The sequence below is a fragment of the Chiloscyllium plagiosum genome, unplaced genomic scaffold (assembly GCF_037043375.1).
Source record: "Chiloscyllium plagiosum isolate Xiang-an unplaced genomic scaffold, Cpla_swu_hap1 HiC_scaffold_17, whole genome shotgun sequence".
Lineage (NCBI taxonomy): Eukaryota > Metazoa > Chordata > Chondrichthyes > Orectolobiformes > Hemiscylliidae > Chiloscyllium > Chiloscyllium plagiosum.
In genome coordinates, this window is record NW_028270155.1 from 60,390,954 (window position 1) to 60,418,789 (window position 27,836).

The 27,836-nt window shown below is 41.9% G+C and overlaps 1 protein-coding gene across 2 annotated transcripts; it reads right to left on the reverse strand.

Annotated features, from left to right (window-relative positions):
* Nucleotides 1-532: 532 nt before the first annotated feature.
* On the reverse strand, nucleotides 533-27,836 carry LOC122558510 (Golgi-associated kinase 1A-like). 2 transcript variants are annotated; one of them, XM_043707178.2, is made up of 4 exons: nucleotides 27,495-27,823; nucleotides 16,851-18,215; nucleotides 5,929-6,002; nucleotides 533-2,193 (listed from the first exon to the last, which is right to left on the reverse strand). In XM_043707178.2, the coding sequence occupies exons 2-4, from the start codon at nucleotides 17,901-17,903 to the stop codon at nucleotides 1,989-1,991; spliced, it is 1,332 nt and encodes a 443-aa protein (XP_043563113.2). In that variant the 5' UTR covers nucleotides 17,904-18,215; nucleotides 27,495-27,823; the 3' UTR covers nucleotides 533-1,988. The 2 variants fall into 2 exon arrangements, with proteins under 2 accessions (XP_043563113.2, XP_087852100.1); XM_087995974.1 differs by lacking the exon at nucleotides 5,929-6,002 and having other exon boundaries at nucleotides 2,012-2,193; nucleotides 27,495-27,836.

A 27,836-nucleotide genomic window follows, 5' to 3' on the forward strand; every position in this document is an offset into this window, starting at 1 on the left:
GTGTAACGCCCTCTCTGTACTACACAAGTGTCAGTCTTCATGTTTATCAAGCCTTGGTGTGAAACTCTATCACGGTATGGTACTGTCTGCGATAAGTCAGACACTCAGCTGTTATATAAGCAAAGGAATGCTAAAGTAGACATCAATCAGCAGCATTTTCACAAAACTGACTATTGTGTAATAGCAGCCAGTTTTACATTTTGGCTTACATTATTATACCCAGTCACAGGCGATACATTATTCTGCCACAAAACTGTTTGTGAGTTGCTTTAAGATGTAATCGTTTGCATTCTAGAAGTTAGTAATCAAGGTCACTTACAGGTCTGACTGACTTGATGGTTTTTTTATATAAGCATTAAAGGGCACAAAGTCTGATTGTTAAGTAACCAGGCTGCAATTATTCAAAGCTAATCTTTGGGAGTTTATGGCGGAGATGCACACCCCTTTCCATTGAGATCAAATAAAATAAGAAAGCAAATGTTTCGTAAGGAAAACGATGCATAGAGGTAAATTATGGAGTCAAATGCAAATGTTACAATATTCTGATTGTATTGACATTGTCAGCCATTCCCAAGGCAAAATTGCAAATCCCATTGAATCACATTTCAGATAAGTCAAAATTCTTCACTGGAAACTCTAGCTTAGTTGAATGTGTGTAAGTGTCTCTTGTGAGGTTTATTTCTGGAGCTAAGTCCTGAACAATTTGAATAATGTGGACATATTTATTAAATGAAAACTGAAAGAACTGCGGGTGCTGTAAATCAGAAACAAAAACAGAAGTTGCTGGAAAAGCTCAGCAGGCCTGGCAGTATCTGTGGAGAGAAATCAGAGTTAACATGTTGGGTCGAGTGACCCTTCCTCCGAACTGGACATATTTACTGTTTGACTTTTTTTTGACATAGATCATACTTGGAGGCAAACCGGGTCACATGGGGTAGCATTAGTTATCTCAATTGGACAATTTTAGACAATAGATAATAGACAATAGACAATTGGTACAGGAGTAGGCCATTCAGCCCTTCGAGCCAGCACTACCATTCATTATGATCATGGCTGATCATCCACAATCAGTATCCTGTTCCTGCCTTATCCCCATAACTCTTCCACTATCTTTAAGAGCTCTATCCATCTCTTTCTTGAAAGTATCAGAGATTTAGCCTCCACTGCCTTCTAGGTCAGAGCATTCCATATATCCATCACTCTCTGGGTGAAGAAGTTTCTCCTCAACTCTGTTCTAAATGGCCTACCCCTTATTTTTAAACTGTGTCCTCTGGTTCTGAACTCACCCATCAGCAGAAATATGCTTCCTATCTCCTTTAATTTTGTGGTAGTTTCCCTGGGATTTGCCTCACTGGGATTTTAAACTACCATTAAACTAATAGAAACAATTATATTTGAATATTGTGGGAGCTGGAATTCTGTGAGGAAGGAGATTGAGCAGCATATCTTTATTGTGGTAGATTTCACATCATCTTTACTCACAAATAAGTGATAACAACTGTTATCAGTCAACAATATTTTCCGTTTTGATAAGAGATTTGGAGTTACAAGGTATTTTTTCTTCAGCTGGTAACCAGCCCAGTGATGTCAGAGGACCTGCATGTTACCCTGGTTCATGTGAATGAGGAGGTTATTCCATTGGTGAAAATCTTCTCATTCCAATCTCTCCTTCACACTAGAGCATCTTCCTATTCATCCACTCAAGGGAATGATTAGGTCGAACAGTATCTCAGCCATGTCTGCCTCTCCAGAATAATGACAAAAGCCACCTTTAGGCTTCGTGCTCTGACTCTGTGCCTGTCAACCAGTATCTCTCCCAGGAACACTTTATTCAATTTGCTGAGAATTGATTGAAACTTTTTCATGCTGGTGGCATTTGCTGGATTTTTCCCATGAAGATAAAATGAATCCTATTTACCAGTGAGATTGCTACTTTACTGCATCTATTATTTAACCAAGGGCTCAGGCATGTATCTTTTAGTTGAACTTCAGATCAGTCTCTTTTTAAGTCTTGCCTGGTGTTCTTGGATGTACTTTAACAAAGCCTGCGCTCTTTTATGAACTTTGTCCGCCAGTTTCAATAGGGAGCTTGGTTCTTGACTTTGCCAGTATTCTTGGTCTTTATGCAATGAACGTAAGAGCATCTCAGGCAGACACTGTGAGGCAATTATCTTCAGGGTGTTCGGAGGTAACCTAAAGCCAACGAAAGTACATTGCATGTTTTTTTAAAAAATATGCCAACTGAGGCACAAGAGCCACTACAATCACAACTTATATTAGTATAGTACCTTTGACATAGTTAAATACGCTCACCCTTCCCCCACCCGCAACCGGCGTTTCTCAGACAGGCCCCAGACAAAAGGCTGTTGCTGAGTCAAAGAACTGAGCTTGGTCAAAAAAGAAGTCAAAAGAGAAATGAAAAACTATGATGCAGGCCCAATGGGCCGCTTGCTGCACCATAATCATGATATGACTCTGTCAGGTAAGTTTATAGCAGAATTGTAAAGGAGCAGACACAAGGGGAAAGAGAGAGAGAAATTTGGAAAATATTTGCACAGAGCGCTACCTGGCTGTCTGAAGGGACGAGGAAAATGAAGCATTTACAAGAGGCTAGAGTTGGAGGCATGCAAAGGTCTTAGGGTATTGTAGACTTGACTACAAAGATAGGCAGGCTTGGAGAAATTTGAACACAACGGTTAAAACTATTAATGGAAACAAATGTTGTTCACTTTAGGCACGGTGGTTCAGTGGTTAGCACTGCTGCCTGGCAATACCAGGGACTAGGGTTTGATTCCAGCCTCTGACGACTCTCTGTGTGGAGTTTGCACATTCTCCTTGTGTCTGTGTGGATTTCCTCCGGGTGCTCCGGTTTCTTCCCACAGTCTGAAGATGTGCAGGTTGTGTGAACTGACCAAGCTAAATTGCCCATAGTGTTCAGGGAGGTGTAGGTTAGGTGCATTAGTCAGGGGTGAAAGTAGAGTAATGGGGAATGGGTTTAGGTGGGATACTCTTTGGAGAGTCAGTGTGGACTTGTTGGGCTCCAGGGCCTGTTTTCACACTGTAGGGATTCTAAGACTTTTGAAAACCAGGTTTACCCATAGAGGAGGTGAAAGTCAATCACGTACCTGAATTCTACAGGACAGGTATCAGTCTGCTCTGCTGCTAGCATGGCCGAAGCAGCACTGTACAGATTAAGACTGACGGAAGCAATGCAGGCAGCACAGATAGTCATCTACAGCACTGCCCATCCCTGAGGAATCCACAAGTTCCTTCCCATAGCTTTCTGATCTTTCCAAAAAGCATTTAACACCATCAGCCAATTATAGCTTGTGAACAGTACGGTGAGATTTCACTATGTGAATATTATAGCTTTAAGTTCCCACCATAAACAGCCCATGCTTGTTCTCTCAGATGCAGGGAATTCATTTTCTATTTTAGTCAGGGAAAACTATCAGAGAGATTTTAATTATTCAATGTTATAATAACCTGGATTTACATAATAGAGAGAGGAGGATAACTTCATTTCCACTCAACCTACTTTCTGTTTTGCTATGTTTCTCCGAGAATTCTGAGCTTTCAAATCCAGCCCTCCCCATTGTAGCACAGCAAAGTAAAATACACGCTGAGAGCACAGATTATACGATTTCCCATTCTTTTCCGGTTGGTAAAAGCTCCACTGTCTTTTCCAGCTCCACTTTTAAGAGCAATGGATGATATTACTGGAGAAACTCAGCAGGTCTGGCATCATCTCTTTAGAGAAAGCACAGTGGCTGCTTCAGGTCCAGTGATCCTCCTTCAGACCTTTTTTGGAGTCAACATTGACTCTGCTTTCTCTGGACAGATGCTGCCAGACCTGCTGAGTTTCTCCAGCAATTTTTATTTCAGTGTCACTTTAGTTGAGTTAGGAACACAGGACATAGGACACAGACCATTCAGCCCTTCGAACCTGCTTTGCCATTCTAGGTCATGGCTGATAATTAACCTCAACAGCATATTCCCCATTCCCCTTGCTGTCACTGGTAACCAGAAATTTGACAATCTCTGTCTTGACCTTACTCAATGACTGAACTTCCAAAGCTCTATGGGCTAGAGGATTCCTTCACTTTTAGCCTGCTGCAAGAAGAGAAACTGCCAGAACCTATCAGCTCTGGCAGCATTTGTAAGAGGGAGGAAGGCAATGTTAATCAGAATTCGAGTGGAAGGCTATTAGACTGAAACAGTAGAGCTGCCTTTTTAGTCCCTCAGTATTCGGCCGACTTCCTGTTTCCAGCAGTTTCAGACTTCCTTTCGGATTTCCAAAATCTCCACTTTTTCCTCCACCCACCAGCCCTTCTCCAACACAGCTAGATTAAAAGAGCAGGGTGAGAAACTAGCTACATGTTAATGAATTGTATCATATGTTTATTTATTTAATTATTTCTTGACCACCTCAAGAACAATTCATCCTCAAGCATACCCGGATAGAGATCGCAAATGCAGTATTCTTGAGATTCCGAGGAAAGTGCTATTTTTCAGGCGGACCCAAGGGAGTAAGATATTTGTGACAGTATAGAACAGGTGATAGTGAGTCAGCAGTCTGTTTTACATCCCTCCCCATTGATTTGACTAGAAATAAAAACCGGGATTGCTGATTCACTATCAAACCTTTACACTTTTAAACAAAGTGTAAAGGGTTCTGAAAAGATTTGCAAGGGTTTTCCCAGGATTGGAGGGTTTGAGCTTTTGGGAGAGGCAGAATAGGCTGGGGCTGTTTTCCCTGGAACGTCTGAGGCTGAGGGGTGATTTTATTGAGGTTTATAAAATCATGAGGGGCATGGATAAGGTGAATAGACATGGTCTTTTCCCTGGGGTGGGGAGTCTAAATCTAGAGGGCATAGGTTTAGGGTGAGAGGGGAAAGATTTAAAAAGGACATAAGGAGCAACCTTTTCACACAGAGGGTGGTGCGTGTATGGAATGAGCTGCCAGAGGAAGTGGTGGAAGCTGGTACAATTATAACATTTAAATGGCACCTTGATGGGTATATGAATAGGAAGGATTTAGAGTGATGTGGGCCAAATGCTGGCAACTATGATTAGATTAGCTGACACGGTGGCTCAGTGGTTAGTATTGTTGCCTCACAGGGACCGGGTTCGGTTCCAGCCTTGGGCAACTGTCTGTGTGGAGTTTGCACATTCTCCCCGTATCTGTGGGGGTTTCCTCCGGCTGCTCCGGTTTCCTCCCACAATCCAAAGATGTGCAGATTAGGTGAATTGACCATGCTAAATTGCCCATAGTGTTCAAGGATACCTAGGTTAGGTGCATTAGTTAGGGGTAAATGTAGAGTAATGGGTTTGGGTGATATACTCTTCGAAGGGTTAGTGTGGATGTGTTGGGCTGAAGGGCCTGTTTCCATGATTAATTTATGATATCTTGTTGGCATGGACGAGTTGGACCAAAGGGTCTGTTCTGTGCTGTACATCTCTACAACTCTATGACTAGCTTTTGCAGTGGTGAGGGGCCAGCCCAGAGTTCCTTGTGAGCTGTAATGTTTAGAAACCAGAAACTGATGGGCACGGATTTACCAATCCCTCTGCAGCAATAATGGACAGAATCGGCATGGTGGCACAGTGGTTAGCACTGCTGCCTCGCAGCGCCAGAGACCCGGGTTCAATTCCCGCCTCAGGCGACTGACTGTGTGGAGTTTGCACATTCTCCCCGTGTCTGCGTGGGTTTCCTCCGGGTGCTCCGGTTTCCTCCCACAGTCCAAAGATGTGCAGGTCAGGTGAATTGGCCATGCTAAATTGCCTGTAGTGTTGGGTAAGGGGTAAATGTAGGGGTATGGGTGGGTTGCGCTTCGGCGGGTCGGTGTGGACTTGTTGGGCCGAAGGGCCTGTTTCCACACTGTAATGTAATCTAATGTAATCTAATCTAATGTTCTGTGCACTTACCAATCTAAATCATTAAAATTAATTGTACGTCTGTCCCCGCCCTTGCCAAAGCTGGTCAAAATCATCTCCATGTCCTGGGGAAAAAAGGAATAAAAGTTTCAAATGAATTCAATAAATATATATCACTGCTAAAACCACAGAAAATTACCAGTTCTGACTCAAAATGTTAACTCTGTTTCTCTCCCTTAGATCTGTTGAAGTTTCCCAGTGTTCTGTGAGCTTGTTTCAGAATACTATCTGCATCCACAGCATTTTGCCTTTATTACAAAAATACCACGAAACTGTGACTGAACAGGTATGAGTTCAAATCCCTAATTACATACTGAGGCACTTAGCATGTGCAGAGGGAAAGAGTTAACACTTCAGCCTGATAACTCGTATACATGGGGCCTTTGGTACACTGTTATTCAATCTTCCTTTGTGTAACATATCTTTCAATGTTTCATTAAGAGATGCCACATCCTGTTGTAGAAATGGAGCCACAAAACTGAAGGAGACTATCTGTGAGCTTGCTGCTGTCAAACTCAGATAGAAACAATGTTGTAGATTTGCTATTCTGTGTAAAAGATGGTGTATTAGAGCCGTGTTTTTTGTTAAATTGTTCTGTGGGGTTCGCTGCTCGCGATTTGGCTCAATACCACTTTGCCAAGAGCAGACCAGTTTAAGTAATGCAATTGTAATGAGATACAGTCCTCATAAGTATTCAAACTAGCTTTTAGGACATTACAGCTAAAGTAATGACCCAGCAGGGAGCTGAAAGCAGCTTAATGCCAACCATTGGGAGTAAGGCCATTACTTTTGTGTTCAACACTTTTGTTTTAAATTCTGTGAAGTCATCAAATTGTTACTTGTTTTAAAAAAGAAACTGGAATTGTTGCAGGCACTGTTGGCAAGCATGGAAGCTCACACTGAGAAGCGGGTAAAAATGCTACAATGCATAAAATATACCGTGTGTGGTTCCTTTATGTGAATGCTCTGACATTGTCGAATACGAAAATGTGTTTATCTCAAAAAAGTATCTCACAGTCTCAATATCATCTCTCATGACCTCTAGATGGCCTACCTGCAGCTGGGTATTGAGGGCTGTGGGCCTTCTTCGAGTGCATCATCAATGCTGCCTCTTATCAGTTGACAGGATCAGGCGGGCATAGACTGACAACTCAAGATTGCATTGTGAGAACATTGTGATTAATGTCTGCACCAGTCTGAACAATGCAGTGGTTCACCATACAATCTGTTGGACTAAAACCGGAGATCTTTTTCCTCCTCACAAATCAAATGATGTTTACATCATTGACTATTTCACTACTTATGATTAATAAAGACAGCTCTGGAGTAATGGTGTAAGCTTCCCGCTGTTTGATTCCCCATCTGCATTAATTTTATGGATATGGACTTTATTTGCATGAGTTTTGGGAGTCATTACGTACTATGAACTCAAGGTTCATAAATCAATCCTTGGTCCTTCCCATTGAAGTTGGCCTGGAATGCAGGATGTTGGCGCAACTTGCTCATACCATAGACTTGACTGAGAAATATGGCTTGGATTTTTGCGGAATCTGGTTGATCCAAGATGGTGTTGTGACCATGGATCAGGAAGCCAAGAGTATATTAGAGTGGCTGCAGCAAAGTCTTCCTGTTGACTTTTGTTTTAGTACAAGGCAGAGATAATTATCTCACTAGTGTGAAGTCACTGTAACATCAATAATTAAAGGTGGAGATCTGAGTAACTAAGTAATTTAGGATAAAGATTATGGGCAGAATCCTTAAGGAGTCTGAGCAATGGAATCTACAGTGAGATTTGTGGTAGAATTGGACAAAAAAAGGATTCATTGATTCTATGAAAAAGACTTGCCAGGCCCATCTTGATGTCAGAAAATCCTGGCTCCATTTTTTATTCTTTTGTCGAGCAGCAAGGCGAATTACTCACTAGGCAGTGGTGAGTTGTAAATTAAGGAGGATCACTTGGCCCATCATTAACACATGGATTAACAAACATCCAGCTACACTAATCCCACTTTCCAGCTCTTGGCTCTGGGAGCCTATGGCAATGCAGGTGAATATCTAAATACTGCCTCGATGTTATGAGAGCTTCTGGCTCAACTACCCTAACAGGCAATGTGTTCCAGATTTCCACCACCCTCTGAGTGAAAAAAATGTCTTCTCAGCTCTTCTCCCAGCCTCTACCGCTTACCTTACATGCAAGCCCATTGTTATTGTCCCATTTTACTAATGGAGAAAGTGCCTTCCCATCCACCCTGTCTATGTCCCTCATAATCTCCATCGCCTCCTCTCTCAACCTTTGCTGCTCCAAAGCAAACAATCCGGCTTATCCAATCTCTCCTCGTAGCATAGATCCTGCAGCCCAGGCAATGTCCTGGTAAATCCCCTCGAGTAGTAACACATCATTCCTACAATGTGGTGACCAGAACTGTACATGATACCCCAGTTGTGGCTTAACCAGCATTTTTATAAAGTTGCAGCATGACCTCCTTTACTCTGTATTCCATGCCTTGACTAATAAAGCAAGTATTCCTTTATGTCTACTTAACCACCTTAACTACCTGCCCTGCTACCTTCAGGGAACTACAGATATATATACCAAGGTCCCTATGGTCTTCAGGACTTTGTAAGGTCCTACCATTCAAAGTGCAATCCCTTGCTTTGTTCATCCTCCCTAAGTGTATTACCTCATATGTTTCCAATGAATTCTATTTGCCACCTGACCAGTTAATTGATGTTCTTTTGCAGATGACAGTTATCCTCATCACTATTTACCATCCTACAAATTTTCGAGTCTGACCTAATCTTCCTGTCTGACCCTTTACCTTTCAGTCCAATTCATTAATGTACACCACAAACAGCAAGAGTCCCCAGCACCGTGCCCCGATTGGAAACAGGCGTCCAAGTCATTGAAACATCCCTGTACCATCACAGTCTGCTTCCCATCTCTTGGTCTCAAGGGCATAATGATAATATCACCTGACTCATAATCCAGAAACCCTGACCAATGTTCCAGAGACATGGGTTCAAATGACTTCATAGCAGTTCGAAGAATTTGAATTGAAAATAAAATCTGGAATAAATAGTTAATCTATTGATGATTATTCTTGGCTGTCATAAATACCTTTTCTGACCTCCAGACATACAGCAACGTGGTTGAGTACTCCCTGAAATGGCTGAGCAAACCATCCAGGTCAAGGGGAATAAACGTTGGCCTCAGCCAGAGACACACACATCCCATGAATGAACTACACAAAAGCTATCAGAAGGATGTTATGAATCTTGAAAGGGTTCAGAAAAGAATTGCAAGGATTTGCCAGGATTGGATGGTTTGAGCTACAGCGAGAGGCTGAATAGGCTGGGGCTGTTTTCCTTGGAGCGTCGGAGGCTGAGGGGTGACTTTATAGAGGTTTATAAAATCATGCGGGGACATGGATAGGGTGAATAGCTAAGGTCTTTTCCCTGGGGTGGGTGAGTCCAGAACTAGAGAGGATAGGTTTAACGTGAGAGGGGAAAGATTTAAAAGGGACAACTTTTCACACAGAGGGTGTACATGTATGTAATGAGCTGCCAGAGGAAGTGGTGGAGGCTGGTACAATTATAATATTTAAAAGGCATCTGGATGGGTATATGAATAGGAAGGGTTTGGAGGGATATGGGCCAGGTGCTGGTAAATGGGACTAGATTAATTTAGGATATCTGGTTGGCATGGACGAGTTGGACCAAAGGGTCTGTTTCTGTGCTGTACAGCTCAATGACTCAATGACTCTAATTTGCGTCCAATGTGCCATTTACCTTGGATCCCATGCACTCTGACCTTTCTGGCCATTTGGAAAACTATTGTAAGAAAATGGTGACTAATCTTCGTCACACACATTGTCATTTTGGAGCAGACGTCTGTGCGGCCAGATTATGTGAAGCATGGGAGAAAATAAAGCACTAAAGCAGGAATAACAAAACCATCCTTCTGGGAATACTTGGCCCCTACTGTTCTACCATATTAGAGCATGGAGAGACGATTGTCTAGCATCAAAGGCTGTTGGAGAGGAGCCAATTTCACATTGTTTAAATGCCTGATTCCTTTTTTAACCATAAACATTTTGTTTCTATAAACATTTGCAATTGTGCATTACAAGCTGTAATTAGTTCCAGGACTTGGATTCATTTAAAGTCACCAACATTTTGTACCTGTGGTCACGACATTTAAATCTAATATCAATGTTTCAATCAGATTGTCTAATGCGATTCCACATTAGAGCCAATGCATTGTCAAGCCAAATGCAAAGGCTGTTACTTCTTCCGCCATGTAGGTCACCAGGCTCTCCCTCAAGTTTCCACACTATACAGGCCGTCAAATGCAGGAGGATCCCACTAGATCTACTTAAGGAGATCACCAACCACTTTAGGAGGACTCCAGATCAACAACATATTCCATAGTCATAGAGCATGGAAATAGAGCCACTGGTCCAACCAGTCCGTGCCGAACTAAACTAGCCCACTTGCCTGCTCCTGGCCCATATCCCTCCAAATGGAATACTGTGAAACCTTTACAAATCCTATTGAACACTGCTATCCACAGTATGTATGTTAGCAGTCTGAGTATTCAGAGCAACCAGCTGAACCAGCGCAGCCAACCTGAGCTTCTCCTGTAGTACTCAGACATTGAGTACCTTCTGCTTGAGCTACAATGGATTCTGAAGCATCAGCCACCAGACGCTGCATTATGTGGGAATGGTATTGTTCATCAGTTCCACTCTGGGCAGAATAAGCTCTTGGCTCTGCTCTCAGGCTGATGTTGACAATGAACTGCAGGCTGTTGAGCAGGCCAAGAATGCACATAACGTCAGCCTTGATCTTAGGCCATCTCATAGACTTCCTCTTCTGGACACACGTGATTGCAACCTCACCCTCCAGTGAGCTGGCATCTATTCCTTCCTTGACTGTGCCCTGCCTGTAGACCACTCTCACTGTAGACAGAATCCGCCTGTAAGATACAGCCTTTAAAATAGGATGTCAGTGTCTGAGCTGAGCAAACATTTCATGGTGATTGGCAAATGCAGTGAATTTTGTGCAGCAAGTCATTAGGATCGAGAATGCACTGGTGCCAGAGAGTGCCGTGAAGGCAGATCTAATCATGGCTTTCCAAAGAGAAATGGATAATTATCTGAGGAGAAAATAAACTGCAGGGTTCTGGGGAAACAATGGGGGAGGAAGACAGAGTGAGCTGCATAGAAATAATGAGCTGACTAGGCTTCTTCTATTCTGTAACCTATGTGTGATTCTAAGATTGATGGCTGTTGCTGTGAGAATGAGTGACAGTGGCCCTTCTCTAGCACCGTTTCCCTCCTCTTCCATCTTGTTCTGTTTGATTATAGCCGTTGGGCTGCAGTTTGTGGATATCTGACAGGATAAAGGTACAAGGATAAGGGAGCGGTGAGAGGAAATCTAAGAGTGAAGCTGACAGCACGGAGAGATTATAAATCAGCAGAGACAGTGGGCACAGACCAAGTAGGATATGAGAAGCTCGAATATTAGTTAGGAACATAACGTCACCTTTGGCCTGAATGATAGCCTCAGTCACAACAGTTGCCAGTACTGGTCAGCAACATCTCCTACACGACATGCCTGTCACCCACTGGATTTGCTGCTGCTGCCTCCCGTTTTCCGTGCAAGAGAGTGTCATTGAGGGCACAGCCATGCGTTTGGCCGATGAGGCTGCTGTTGCTGAATAGCTGGCAGTGCATGTGGACCGAGCTGTGAGTGTGGGTTTGAGACTTGCAACTGCACCAAGTGTATGAGAGTGAGGTGACATCCTGAATGTCAGTGAGTGATATAAAGGGCAGTGCAGAACTGAACAGTGTGCGAAGCTAGTGATTGTGGTGTAGGATATGATATTTGAACATGTTCCCAATCACCTCCAGTACTTATCACTGAACCTCTTGCAGTGCTGCTGGTATTGATGGTGATGGCTATCTGCTCCACTGTCATTGCACTATCCCCACTGTTTCCTGCGTCAAGGCCTCCAGTGCTAAGCTGGAGAACTGTCAGGCCTCCCCCTCTTACCCTGTTTCAATTTTTTCTGAAGGTCAGACACTCCAGTCTAACCACTTCCAACACCAGGTTCAGCCCAAAATTGACATCTCCACCTCCCCGCCTTTCAAGAGACACCAGGCTCACTCTGAGTAGCTCAGCTCAGCTCTATGCTGAGGTCCTGACTACTTGATGCCCCATGCTCAAGCATACAGCCACTAACAGCGCCTCCTGCTGACAACATGAAACACCACAACAAATGAGGTGGCCAGGGAGCAGCATTAAAAAAGATAGCCTTCACTTCCAGAAAATTCCAATTTAATCAAACTCATCAGCCTTTTCAAAGAGGTAACAGAAACCATCAAAGGCAATGCGAGGGATGGAGAGTACATGGACGTTCGGGAGGTCTGTGGACAGATAGCACATGATAAATATTGGGTAGTGCAGAGGCAAGGAGTAGAATAAATTGAAGAAATAGAAGACTTGAAAAGCAGCAGCAAAAATACCATGCTAACAAGTCCTATCAACTAAAATATTGGGGATTTTGCCATCATAAATACAACTTGTAAACCAACATGATTTCAAACCAGCGACTTCACTTGTAAATCTGTGGGAAAATTGCCTGCAATAAGTAATATTTCTCCAACATAACAGGCAAGTTCTGACAACCACAATTTATTGGTCGCCTCAGATAAAGAATTATGCCTGCCTGAAAGTGATGTGTGTGATGTATTTACTCAATGCTCTCCTGAAGTCAAGATACTCCTTCCACAATATCTACTATTTCTGGTGACACCTGGGGAGGGGGGGGGGTGGGATCAGGGGTGAGGGGAGTCACATGAATAGAACATGAATGATTGATGCTGCAGCTTCGAAAGATGTGCAGGCAGTAGGTGAGAGCAATACATAAAGAATTCTGAGCAGGGAGGAACACGAGACAAACTAGACAGGATTTCAAAGCTTCAAAACAGCTTCACCTCCTGTTCAGTATCACCCAGGAATAGTCAATTCCACCTGTAGGTTAGTCTATTGACAATGTTACGCAAGAACTTGGAAGCCAAAACACTTAATTCCTATTTGTTAAAGTATTTATTGAAAATGGTCAGGTTTGGTCATTAAATTTTGATTTTGAGAACTAGAATTTACAAACCATAGGCTCAGCCTCAACTGAAGCCATGTATTCAATTCTGCGCTTCACATTTTATGAATGATGTGGGGGATTTGGAAAGGTGCAAATGAGATCGACCAGGGGGATACTGGGAATTAAGGACTTTAACCTATACAGTGAGACCAGTCAGCTTGTGATTGTCCTCCTTACAGCAAAGAAGGCTGAGTGTCCACGATCCAGACGGCAGGGGCAGCTAGACTATTCTCAATCACTCCCAGCAATCAACATCATCAGGCCTTAGGGTGCGTAATCCAGTGGATTTTAGCAGACCCCAAATCTTGCACCGAGCATGGAGTCATAGTGTTACATCACACAGAAACAGGCCCTTCGGCCCAACTCATCCATAATGACCAGATATTCCTATCTGACGTAGTCCCATTTGCCAGCACTTGATCCATATCCCTCCAAACCCTTCCTAATCATGTACCCATCTAGATGCCTTTTAACAGCTGTAATTGTACCAGCCTTCACCACTTCCTCTGACAACTCGTTCCACACACGCACCACCCTCTGTGTGAAAAAATTACCCCTCAGGTCCTTTTTTAAATCTTTCCCCCACAACGTAAAACTATTTAGCTTTGGATTTCCCCACCCTAGGAAAACGACCTTAGCTATTCACCCCATCTATGCCCCTCAAGATTTTATAAACCTCTATAAGGTCACCCCTCAGCCTCTAACGCTCCAGGGAAAAACAGCCCCAGCCTATTCAGCCTCTCCCTATAGCTCAGACTCTCCAACCTAGGCAATATCCTTATAAATTTCTCTGCACCCTTTCAACGTTCACAACATTGTTCCTGTAGAAGGGAAACCAGAATTGTAATCAATATTCTAAAAGTGGCCTCACCGATGTCCGGTACAACTGCAACATGATCTCCCAACTCCTATACTCAATGTTCTGACCAATAAAGGCGAGCATACCAAACGGTTTCTTCCCTATCCTATGTACCTGGGGCTCCATTTTAAAGGAACTATGCACCTGCACCCCTAGGTATTTATGTACAAGCCCCAGGGCCCAGCCGTTAAATATGTAAATTCTGCTCTGGTTTGCTTTACCTCACATTTACTTAAATTAACCTCCAAGTGCCATTTCTCAGTCCTTTGGCCCACCTGACCAAGATTCTGTTTACTCTGAGATAACCTTCTTCACTGTCCACCACACCACCTATTTTGGTGTCAACTGCAAATTTACTAACCATACCTTCTTTATTCACATCCAAGTCATGTATATAAATGACAAAAAGCGGTGGACCCAGCACTGATCCCTGAGGCACACCGCTAGTCACAGGATTCCAGTCCAAAAAGCAACCTTCTCCTATCACTTTCTGCCTCCTACCTTCAAGTTAATTTTGTATCTAATTGGCTAGCTGCCCTGAGATCCCATATGATCTAACCTTACTAACCAGTCTACCATGTAGAACCTTGTCAAACGCTTTGCTGAAGTCCACGTAGACCACGTCACTGCTCTGCCTTCATCAATCATCTTTGTCACCTATTTAAAAAACTCAATCAATTTAATGAGACATGTTTCCCATGCACAAGGTTATGTTGACTATCCCTTGCCTTTCCAAATTAAATCAAATCCAGTTAGTCAAATACATTAAAATAATCACGGTATCTTGTTCTGTCGGGCATTTTGTGAAGATACCGTGGAGATAAAATCCCAGAATTTGTCCAAAATTTTTAATTTGGCTGGCAAATATCTGGAATATGCCATTGTACCTCATTCAGCTTGAAGTTGTATTTAATCCTTAAAATGACTAAAATTAGCAGGATTAAGTATCTGAAATCTTTGAAAACCCTCTGGAAATATTTGTGCTGTCATTAATCCCTGAAATCTTGCTGATTGCAAAGTCTTATTGATAAATCCTGGGCTGATCAATATGTTACAAATTCTGGGAGCCACATAACAACAGTCAAACTGAAGGAAAAACTGGAAAAACTATTTTGGAAGTAACATTTTCCATGATTAGCAAGTACAGGTTCTCACTAACAATACGTAATGGCCCTTAACTTCCAAAGTAGTCTCACAGTGTAAACCCTCAACAGGAGGAAACAGAGATAGTGAAGGAGATGAAGAAGTGCTACAAAAGAAATGGCAGAGGGGAGAATGAGGAAAGAGAGAAAAGTAAGAGATGGGGACAGAGAGAAAGAGGAAGGTGAGTCTGATAGAGAGAGAGCGAGAGGAAGAGAATGAGAGAATGGTGAAAGGGGTTAGGAAAAGGAAGGGAGAGGAGTGATGAAGAAAGAATGGTGGGGAGGGAAGGATGAAAGCAAATGAGAGTAAAGCAGAAAAGTGAAAAACATTTTAATTGATCACATTGTGCGTGTTAGTAATCATTTCTCAACAACTTTCAAAGGTGAAGCCAGTGTCTCTTGGAGATATTTCTTCCAGCACCATCTCAATGATTTCTCCATCACCCCCCTCTCCTGGAAAATGATGGCTCATGTTGGTGACCATCTTGTCAGGACCAGCAACACTTCCAACTCAGCCTGGACTGTAAGTGCTAAGAAGCCATTTGACCATCACAAGGAGGCACAGTTCCGTGTAGCTGCTTCTTCTTATTACTGCCAGACTGGGATCTGAGATGTGAACTTTTGACGCTGGACAGCACTGGTAAGCATTAGGATACCATCCCTGACATAACCCCGGGCCAATCCAGGTCCTGAACCTGAAATCTCCTTCCCTGCTTTTGAAGGGGTGTGGTACATCTCCTAATGGGAGGAGGAGCAGCAGGAAGTTGAGGATGAGGAGAAGAGATAACAAGAAGCCCTCACTCTGCCCTGTAGTGAGTGCAATGTGATCCTTTCACATTGGATCACAATGTGGTTTTGGAAGAATGTGAGATCAGGAGACCCGAGCCCCTTCCCGTTTTCTATTCTCAGGAAACCCAAAGAGGAAATGACACGGAAAGAAAGCAAAACAATTGTAGAGAATTGGAGTAGGCCATTCAGCCCTTCAAATCTCCCCCATCATCTTGCAGTTCAGTTCCACTTTCTACTTTTGCTAAATATACCTGAAACCTAGTAACAGTCAATCAACATCACCCTCACTGTGTTCCCTGCCAACCCACTCACTATCCTGACTTGGAAATATATTGATGTTCCTTCACTGTTTCTAGATCAAAATCCCAGAATTCCCTTCCCACAGCAGGTGGACTGCAGCAGTTCAAGATAGCAGATCACCACCACCTTCTCAAGGGCAATTAGGGACGGGCAATAAATGCTGGCCAGCCAGTGACACCCATGGCTCCATGAAAGAATTAAAATAAAAAAATGTCAGTCTTTAAACTTCCAATTATATCAGAGTCCATCGATTTATGAAGGAGTGGATTCTCAACTTCTGTTTCCCTTGTAGGTTGTGCCCAAGTTTGATTATGTCTCTTTGTTTTTAATTCCCCTATTAGACGACATAATTTATCCCTAACAATCTAATAAAATCCTTTTTAACATTTTAAACACCTAGACTGGATTACCTTATGACCCTCTATGCTCAAGAGAACTGTGTTCTGACTGAATTACTTTATAAAATGTGTTCAGGGATGATAGGGCCATCATTTAGTGCCTATCCCTAATTGCCTTTTGGAAGAAGCTGACTTCTAAAACCTGGCTGGAAAAAATTTGGAAAATATGCTCTGCACCCCCCGCCCCCCAGTTCAAACCTTCCTGTTTTGGATCAGCACATTGTCGTGGAAAGCTAAAAGTACCTTTGACCCTGAATTACCTGGAAGAAATAGTCCAACAATTTCAGCTTCTTGAGTTCTGGGCTGTTGTCTCTGAAACATATTTCATCTTGCCGTACGCCGCACTGTCTGAAAATGCTTGGAAACTGCGCCACGTTGAAAAGGTAAGTGTCCAGGTGCAAGCTAGTGCCTGGGGGTAGAGAGATTTGTGGGTCCCACCACACGACTGGCTTGGCAGATCCGTCGGTGTATTTCGCTGGCAGCAGGGGGCACTGCAGGCGTCGTGTGACCACTGGCTGACTGATGCCGAAGCCCAGAATCCTGTCCAGGTGAAAAGCAGCGACTTCCCTCAGGTCAGTCATCTCCTTCACAATACCGCAAACTCCTGCTCTACAGTGGTCTCTGCTGCCCTCCAGAGGATGAGAGCTGTCAATGCTCAGAACAACACGGGCCATCTCTTCCCCTCTGGTGAAGTGGTCAACCTTCTGAACAAAGCCCTGTGCCAGGAGCTTTACCAGTCTCTTGTCCCTCTGACTGAACCACGTGATGGGTTTCTTCAAGGCTGGCCACCTGAGGAAATTCTTTGGGTGCAACCCGCCAAGCTGAGGACATTCCAAGTATGTTTTGGCTGGTTTCTTTGCTTCTTTCACCTTCTTCGCCTCTTGTTTCTTTGGGGAAGTCACATTATTCTTTTTGGCTGATTTCTGAGTGGTGTCCGTCTCCACATCATCTCGTGGAGCACCCACTATTTCATTGTCCTCTCCTAACCACTTTGTACCATCTTTGCTTTTTGACTTTCTGACCGGCCTGGCTTTGGCGGCCTTTTGATCAAGGTTTGACTCCATAATCTGAACAGAGTCCAGAAGAAAAAAATCCTTCCGTTTGTGTTTTCTCTGCCTTTGCAAAACGTTGGGATGGACAGCACTTTCCTTGTTCTCTCTTGTTCTTGTATAAAGCTGCTCAGTTCCCTGAATATAGGATTTGCTGTCCATTGCTGCTGAATGAACATCCAGGGTTTGTCTTGTATATAGCAGAAGGTACACAGATCCAAGAAGGCTAAAAAATAAAAGCACTTTCTTTTTATTCAGCCTCATCTTGTCACTCTCAGGTAACCCAAAGGCATAGAGAAAGTGGTGCAGTTTCTTAAATTGCCTGAAGCTCTTCCAGTACACTCGAAAAAAAAGCCTTCAAGAGTCAAGACTTTCTATAATTTTGCCTGCTGCTGCATTTCACTCTTCATTAGTTAAACTTAACTCCTGCATTCAATGTACAGTAATGAATATTTGGGAGTTCTTAAAGGCGGTGACCCAGTTGAGGAGCTCAGATGTTTTTATATATAGAATAATGAATGGTTGGGAGCTGCTTGCCGTTAACATCTCACCAAGGGGTTCAGACGACGATGAAAACTGCAAAAGATAAAATTCACTTGACATATTATTAAAGCCCCAAAAGCTGATTGCAGCCTTAAATTTATTGCGGGTGAATCTAACTTCAAACTGTATGAAGCAATTTAACATTAGGGAGGAGTTTGCTCTTTCATCAAGATTATTTACAGATCTACTTTATATCAGTGTAATGTTCTGATTATAATTCGTACAGTGCATACATTTGGTTTTATGGTATCTTATGTCAGTGTAATTTCTAAACTGTTTTACAAATGATGGTGCTTGCTCTGTTTCATGTATTTTATGAATGTTTTGAAGCATTCTGTATGGATGGGCTGTGTACACCGTTTTACATTGACAATAATTAGCTATAGTCCACAAGTGACCATACAGATTCCCTTTGTTAGGAACTAGTTATGTAGCTTATGGAGTGCTAATCAGCATCAAGCATGGAGAAACGTAACAGGACATGCCTCCAGGGATTGAACACTCACTGTGTGTGTCCTTCAGAACCACACTCTAACCAGCCAACTAATCTCCATACCTTATACTGGCAATGTACATGAACAGTGTGATGTATGCATAGTTCTGTGGTATTTGATACCAACATGATGAATGTAATATTCGATGACATTTCAGTCTGACATATACTGCTATTTTATATCAGTGTGATTTAGGTGCTGTTTTTCAGCATTTTTCAATCTGTGTGATTTATTCATTGTCGAGAGTGTGGTGCTGGAAAAGCACAGCAGGTCAGACAGCATCGAGAAGCAGGAAAATCGATGTTTTGGGCATAAGCCCTTCATCAGAATCTGCAGTCCTCATTTTCTCCAGCAACTGCAGTCCTCAGTTTCTCCTGACGTATTCATTGTTTCATACCATTTCAAACTGGTGTGATGTATATGCTGTTTCACTGTATTTTTGTTGTGTGTAAAATATAGATGGTGATCTATGTCAATGTGATGTATACACTTTTTCTACTCATTTATATTGGTGTGATATATTTACATTTTATAGAATTTCCTATCAGTATGTTGTATAAATGTTTCCCCAGTAGTTTCTCTTCGTCTGATGTAAGTTGTTATATTTGATCTTGTTTGTCCTTCAAGGTGAAGATGTCCATGTCCATTACTGGGCTTGTTTGAGGTACTGGTGGGTAAGTACCCAGGCCAATCTGTGCCTGAGGCAAATATGACTGGATATCCAAGGTGACTGAGATTCAGATAAGTTGCTGCCTCAAGGTTTCATCAACCTCGTGCTTTTCCTCTGCCGCTGCTTCCGAAGGAGGTCCCAGTATGATTCTGAGTGACTTGAGCTTTAAACGAAACACCTCAGCGAAGCTTTCAAAGTCTTCTTGCAATGCTTCCTCAAAGTTCCTTGAGAGTACACCTCCACACCCAGGCTCTCTGCAGGGGGATTCACTTCGGCACATGTGTTTCAAATATTCTGGCTCCATGACCAGCCCAACTCAGTCGTGACGGTTTGAATACCAGACATACCACCTCAGGTGAACAGCAGAGTGCCTGGTATTTAGTCCTGCCACCTGATCCATGGGTAGCTCAAATGGAAGTGGCATGATGCAGGTAAACAGTGCAGGTTGTCGGTGAGTCCAGCAGAGAGGACTTGTAGATTTTCATGACTTGGAGGTGCTGGTGTTGGACTGGGGTAGACAAAATTTAAAATCACACAAAACACCAGGTTACAGTCCAACAGGTTTATTTGAGAGCTTCCAACTAAACCTGTTGGACTATGTACTGGTGTTTTGTGTGATTTTTTATTTTGTAAGCTTTCAGTTAGCTAGCTAGACTTCTTTCTCTTTGCTCTGTACTGAAATCAAAGTTACCCGAAGGCTACTCTTAATTTGCTAACTCTTGCATCCCCTCTCATCATCAATCTTGACAGCCGAAGTAGTGTGCTATCAATATAAATCATATTTGCTGACAGATTCTGACCACAAACTGAAATCTTAGCCTCAAGGTAGGACTTTCCTGGAGGAAACAGGTATATTACTCCAGTTTGCTGTCAGTGCAGTGTATTTATGGTTTTACACGATTTGATCATTGTGATACATGCAATATTTTGCAGTTATCTGTATCAGTGTGATGTATTCAATGTGTTTTATGATATTCTATGGTGGTATAATGTACAAATTTTTAACGTTGTTGAAATTGATCTAATGTTCATGTCTTTCACATTAACTTGATTTAGATATTGTTTTGTGGTATTTTGTAAGTGTCAGTTATGCACAGTTTTATGGTATTTTATATCAGAGTGATGTATTTGCATTTTCACACATTTGGTGAGATGTAGACACAGGCTTATTGTTCTATTGTAAACATAGCTTTAGGATATTTGATGCAGGAGTGGTATATACACTGGTTTAGGGAATTTCATATCAGTGTGAAGTATATATTCAGAAGTCAGATGACACCAGGTTATAGTCTAAAGGTTGATTTGAAATCATAAGCTTTCAGAGAGCTGATCCTTCATCAGGCTTCCTCACCTGATTAAGGAGCAGTCTTCGAAAGCTTGTGACTTCAAACAAACGTTTTGGACTATAACCTGGTGATGTGTGACTTCTGGCTTTGTCCACCCCCCCAATCCAACACCAGCATCTCCACATAGAGTCATAGAGTCATAGAGATGTACAGCACAGAAACAGACCCTTCGGTCCAACCCATCCATGTCGACCAGGTATTCTAAACTAATCTAGTCCCATTTGCCAGCACTTGGCTCATATCCCTCTAAATTCTTCCTATTCATGTACCCATCCAGGTGCCTTTTAGATATTGTAATTGTCGCAGCCTCCACCCCTTCCTCTGGTAGCTCATTTCATGCACCACCCTCTGTGTGAAAATGTTGCCCCTTAGGTCCCTTTTTAAATCTTTCTCCTCTCACCCTAAACCTATGCCCTCTAGTTTTGGACTCCCCCACCCTAGGGAAAAGACCTTGTCTATTCACCTTATCCATGCCCCTCATGATTTTATAAACCTCTATAAGGTCACCCCTCAGCCTCCGACGCTCCAGGGAAAACAGCCCCAGCCTGTTCAGCCTCTCCCTCTAGCTCAAACCCTCCAACCCTGGCAACATCCTTGTAAATCTTTTCTGAACAGCATGAAGTATGCATTGATTTATGTTTTTTTCAGCATGATGTACTGCTCTTACATTGTTTTTACATCTGTGTGATATATTATGCTGTTCTTTTTTATTGCTCTGATGTATTTTCTGCATTATTTTCATTTTATTACTTTGATGTTTTTACTGTTTTATGCTAATTATGTCATTGTGTGCATTCTATGATTTGTGCTGTCCTTTATCAGTGTCTTTACGCTGCTGTACAGCACAACATACAGGTCTGACAGTTTTATGTCCCTGTGATGTCAACAATGGTTTGCAGTCTTTTATAGCGATATGATTAATAAACAGGTTTATGATTTGATTGGTGCCAAGTAGTTTATGTTTCACACTGTTTGATGTCAGTATGATACACACTGCTTTGAGGTCTGTTATATATTAGTGTGATGTAAACACTGTTTAGGCATTTTATGTCTGTGATGTTTTGTGGTATTCCATATCATTCAGTAGTTTTGCAGCTATTTATTTCAGTGTGATTTATAAGCTATTTTATAGCATGTACATGTCAGTATCATCCATACAATTTTGTAATATCTTGTATCAATGCAATTAACATGGCATAAAAACAGATAATTCAGCTGATCCAGTCTGTATCAGTTTTATGCACCACCTACATTTACCATCATACTATTGATTGTCTTTTCTCTCAAATGCTTGTCCAGCTTTTGATACATCTGTACTTTTCTCAGTCACATTCACATCGACAGCACTCTGCAGGTAAAGAAGTTTCTCCTGCTTACACCGTCAGATGTCTGGGCGATGATCATATGTTGACAGCCTCTAGTTATCCTGTTCACCACAAGAGGGAACATTCTCTCTGTATCCACTCTCAAAAACCTTTCTTCATTTTAAAGATCCCTATTAGGTTGTCCCAAAGCTTTCATTTTTTTCAAGAGAAAGGTAACAAAAGCTAGCGATCCGTTCCTGATCTGTATACCCAGATATTGCTGCCATTACCTTTGTAAATTAACTCTGCATCCTGTCTCGTGCCTCTGTATCTAAATTACATTATGGTGACTAGAACTGCAAGTGTTGTCTAACCCTGGCTCCACCCAGATTCAACTAGGAGAAAGTGAGGACTGCAGATGCTGGAGATCAGAGCTTAAAAATGTGTTGCTGGAAAAGCGCAGCAGGTCAGGCAGCATAAATTCTTCAGGATTCTAGAAGAAGGGCATATGCCCGAAATGTCGATTCTCCTGTTCCTTTGATGCTGCCTGACCTGCTGCGCTTTTCCAGCAACACATTTTTAAGCTCCACACAGATTCAGCAGAACTTCTATCCTTTTCAAAATTCCCATCTGGAACAGAACCTTTGTTCTTAACACCATAAGATAAAGGAGTAGAAGTAGACCATTCGACCCTGTGAGTCCACTCCACTATTCAATAACATAAAGTATTACCAGAGCCACTTGCAAATTGGCAAAGAGAGAAGATCAGGAAAGTAAACCCATGGCTAAAGGAGTGATGTTGGAAAGAGGGGTTCCATTTTGTGGGGAATTGGCATCAGTATTGGGACAGAAGACAGCAGACTCCACCTGAACCAATCTGGGACCAGGATCCCAGTGGAAAGGTTACATAGTGGTCACAAGGGCTTCAAAGGGGTGGGGAGGGGAAGGGCTCGGGAGAGTTATTAAAGTTTCCAGTACAAGTAATAGGACATAAGAGTATGGAAAGGGTCAGGAATCGAACTTTGGGCACAGCAGATGGGGGTATCTATGAGAAGGGTGTTGTACTTAAATACATGCAGTATATGAAACAAGGACAATGAGCTTTGTAGCACAGACTGAAATTGGCAGGTACAATGTTGTGAGTATCACAGAGAGATGTGGCTGCAAGGGGATCAGGGCTAGGAATGAGATATCCAAGGATACACATCCTATTGAAAGGACAGGCAGATGGGCAGAGGGGTGAGTTACTTCATTAGTAAGAAATGAAATTAAATCAATAGCGAGAAGCAGTATAGAGTCATAAAGTATAGAATCTGAGTGTGTAGAGGTGGGAAATATTAAAGACCTGATGCGAGTTATGTGCAGGCCTCCTCGCAGTACCAGGATGTGGGGAAGAAAATAAATCAGGAGATAGAAAAGGCATGTAAGAAAGGCAATATAACAATAATTATGGAGAACTCTAATATGCGAGTGGGCTGGGAAAATCAGGTTGGGTAGCAGATTCCAAGAAAAGGAATTTGTGGAATGATTCCGAGATGGTTTTCTTAGATCGCATTGTGTTGTGCTAGGAGGCCTGTACATAAGGTAGAGCTCATGAAAGAACAGGCAATTCTGGATTTGGTGATGTGTAATGAGGCAAGCTTGAATAGGGAGCTGAAGGTAATGGAACCCCTAGGCGGCAGTGACCATAATATGGTAGAATTCATCCTGCAGTTTGGTGGGAAGAAGCTGGAATCTGATGTAACCATAACTGAGTAAACGTGACTACAAAGGTATGAGGGAGGAGCTGGCCAGAGTTGATTGGAAGGGGAGCCGAGCGGGGAAGACCGCGGAATAGCAATGGCAGGAGTTTCTGGGGATAAGTCAGGGGGCATAGCAGAAATTCTTCCCAAGGAAGAAGCAGCATACGGAGGGGAGGGTGAGGCAACTAGGACTGACAATGGAAGTCAGGGACTGACAATGGAAGTCAGGGACAGCACAAAAGCAAAAGAAAAACAATTACAATGTAGTGGAGATTAGTGGGAAGACAAAGGATTGGGAAACCTTTAAAAACCAGGAGTGGACAATGGAAAAAATACATAAGGCGAGAAAGGAAAATATGAGGACAGTTAGTAATAGCTAGTAATGTAAAAGAAGATAGCAAGAGTTTTTTTTAGATACATTAAAGGTAAGAGAGAGGCAAGGGTGGACACTGGATCACTGGAAAATGAGGTGAGAGAAGCAGGAACAGGGAACAAAGACATGGCATAGGAGTTGAATAGGTATTTTGCATCAGTTTTCCCAGTAGCATACCAGAGTCAGGAGAGTCAGGGGACGGAGGAGAATGTAGTGGACATCACAAAGGAGAAGGTGTGGGGAAGCTGAAAAGTCTGAAAGTAGATTAATCACTTGGACTTGATGGACTACACCCCAGGTGTTCTGAAGGAGCTATCTGAAGAGATTGTGGAAACACTGGTGGGTGATCTTTCCAAAATCACTGGAGTCAGGAAGAGTTCCAGAGGACTGCAAATGGTTAATGTAACCCCCTTCTGTTTAAGAAGTGAGGGAGGAAGAAGATAGGAAATTATAGGATGATCAGCCTTATCTCACTCATTGATAAGATTTTAGATTCTCTTTCTCAACCCCCTCCCTTGACTGAGGTGTGTGACCCTCAAGTTAAACCACTATCAGTTATCTCTGTCTAATGACAGAGCAGCCCAGTAAGAGTATGGTGACTTTCATTTACCCTATATCCCTTTGTAGAGTATTTATGCCATCTTCATGACTTGCCTTTCAACATAGTTTATAGTGTTATCTGCAAACTTCGATATAGCACATTCACTTTCCCCATCCAAGACATTAATAATTGTTGCCTCCGCACTAATCCTCTAGTAATTCTAGTAGTTGCAGGTTGCAATCCTGAAAATAACTTCTTAACTCAAATCTCTATTTGAATTTGGTTTATTTGGCATACTTCTTGTCATTATCCTCAATGCATCTATCTCAAAACTCATCTGGTGATCCAATGTCATGCCTACATGTTCCAGCAAATACAGAAGTAAACTAATTAGTTAATATTTCTGCCATTATACTATTGTCATCTGAAGTTTTATCCTGTCTATCTTTTAATTCGAGTCCACATTTTCACATTTTTTGTTGCTGTACCCGTAATATATTTGATTCTTTTGTTTTAAGTTTCTGCATGGTTTAATTTCATAGTTCGTCTTGACCTTCATAATTAATTTTTGACTTCTCTCCTAATCTTATTTTATTTCTCTCATATTGGGTTGAGAAACATATAGACTGATCAAATGGTGGAGCAGACTCAATGGACTGAACAGCCTAATCTGGCTCTTGTATCACATGGTCTGCTTATGCTTTTTCCCCCGAAATTTGTCTTATCTTTCAGTGCAGTATATTTTCCCTCACTCTGCTAATAACTGTGTGAAATGTGATTTGACATAGCTTTACATTGCTGTTTACAAATACAGTTCCCCATTTTATTTTCTCAATATAAGTCTCTGCCCCTCAAATTGGGCTTTTTTATCATTATGCTTATGTCCTTCTCTATCATCTTCAAGTGTACTTGTTATGGTCATAATTAACTAGATGCTCCCTTAATTTTACTTCATGTATCTGCTCTACTCTTTCTACCAGTGTGTATGTGACAGTATTTTATATTAATGCGACAAATACGCTTTTATGACATTTTTGTATCAGTGAGATCTGTACAAAGTTCTACAATATTCTATGCCGTTGTAATGCATACACCACTAGGTGGTATTTTGACTACTTTGATGGCATGATGGAAATGGTTCCATGGTATTCTAATTACACTGATATATACATGGGGGAGTTGGTTGGTTGGACAGCTGTTTTGTAATACAGAGTGGCACCATCGCAGTGTATTCAATTCCCACACTGACTGAGGTTACAATGAAGGTTCCTGCGTTCTCTATCTTACCCCTTCACCTGATGTGTAGTGACCCACAGGTTAAACAATCCACCATGCATCTCTCTTCACTGAACGTAAGACATGAAATAAAGGAATGATTTCATAAGCATGGCTATGTTAGGTTGTTGTCTGACTATGCTGTGAGTCACCTCTCCTGATTTTGATACCAGATAATAGTAAGGGGAACTTTGTAGGGTCAGCAGGGCTGCATTATTTTATTTCCAGTTCAGGTGGTCAATCCAATTTCATTTCTTTTTTTTAGAATTCCTAGCATGGCTAGGACATTTCAGAGGGCAGCTAAGAGTCCACCACATTGCTGTGGGTCCAAAGTCACATATATAGGCCAGATATGGGTAAAGATGACAGATTTTCTTTTGTAAAAGGAATTGGTGAACCAGATAGATTGTTCCTGCTAATCCTGGTGGATTTAATTCTGGAATTTTAAAAATTATTGAATTCAAATTCCATTATCTGCCATGGTTGTATTTAAACCCAGATCCATGGAACCAACCATGGGACTCTTTATTTCTTGTGTGGCAATAATACCACTATACCATCCCATCCCCTTCTGTATCAGTGTGATATAGACATGGTTTCATGAAATTCTATACCTGTGTGATTTATATATTGCCATATGATTTTTTTTCACATCAGTGCGATATATAATCGTTTAATGGAATGTTATATCTCTTTGAAATATTCATTGTTTTTCTGGTATTTTATGTCAATTTTATGCAGCTTTTATACCAATGTGATGTATATAGTGCTTTATGGCATTTTATATCAGTGTGATTTACAGGCTGCTTTGTTTATATTATTGCACGGTGTTTTATGATATTTTGTAAAATTAACATGTGTTTGTTGTTTATGGTATTTTAAGGCAGTGTGACTCTACAACGTTGCATGACATTTCATTTTTCTTTGATGTATATGCAGTTTGATTGTGTTACATACAATATAGCAGTGAGATTAGTCTACAGGTTTAACTTTATTGCTGTAATGTGTACTCTTTCATGGTATTTTGTGTTGGTGTGACCTGTGGATAATTTTAATAAACTTGTTCCAACATGCGATGGGATATTGTCTGGAGCATGTGGAACTTGCATCTGGGCTCCTAGCCGAAAGGTAGGACATTACCAGTATGCTACAAGAGCTATCTTGATATGCTGCTGCATGGTATTAATATCAATATGCTGTATGCACTATTTTCCAGGTCTCTTAGCTGCTCATTTCAATGAAATGAGAGATAGAATAATTCTGTGCTAAGTGCAAATATCATGCAACCATTAGTCGGCTACAGTTTCAAATGCAAACTAGATCTGTCTATGACGCATTTGTTTGAAACTGCAATCTTCCTGCATTTACTTGCAGTGAGAACTGGCTTCAGAAGCTACATTGTATTATTCAGATCCAAAGTGGGGGTCTGTCTCATGCATTTGAAATAAAAATCATCACCTTCTAAAATAACATGTAGCCCCATCATGATAACACTCCTGGTGGGACCACTGATACCAATCATCACTCCAAACATTCAAAACTAAAGCAAGAGGGAAATTTATCTCACCTGCAAAAAATATGATGGGTTAGTTTTTCGTCAGCCTTTTAGATTGAGCTCCGTATTCTTGCTTCCACAGTGAGTTTACACTCTGTCTGCTGAGAGTAATGAACTCTGGTTGTCATCTCTCTACTGCTGAGCTTGAAATGTCCAGTAATGAGTCACGTAATCATGTTTCTACCATGCATCATTCCATTTCTTCAGGAAGTGTGGTGTGCCTTGCAAAGTATGTGAAAACCCCTGCAACTGAGGCGGTTTCAAGGGATGGGAAGAAAGGAGTGGTGTACTTACTTTTTATACATTTGAACACTGTCCAACTGCACGGATTCATTAGAAGAAAACAACATGTTT

Bases quoted from the DNA above. Each gene is read 5' to 3' on its own strand.
- LOC122558510 (XM_043707178.2), bottom strand. From the start codon at position 17,903: ATGAGGCTGAATAAAAAGAAAGTGCTTTTATTTTTTAGCCTTCTTGGA. The intron at 6,003-16,850 runs GTAATTCAGGGT...TTTTTTCCCCAG, and splicing joins TGTTGGACTATTTCTTCCAG to GACATGGAGATGATTTTGAC. The intron at 2,194-5,928 runs GTAAGTGCACAG...CGTTGGCTTTAG, and splicing joins AATTTTAATGATTTAGATTG to GTTACCTCCGAACACCCTGA.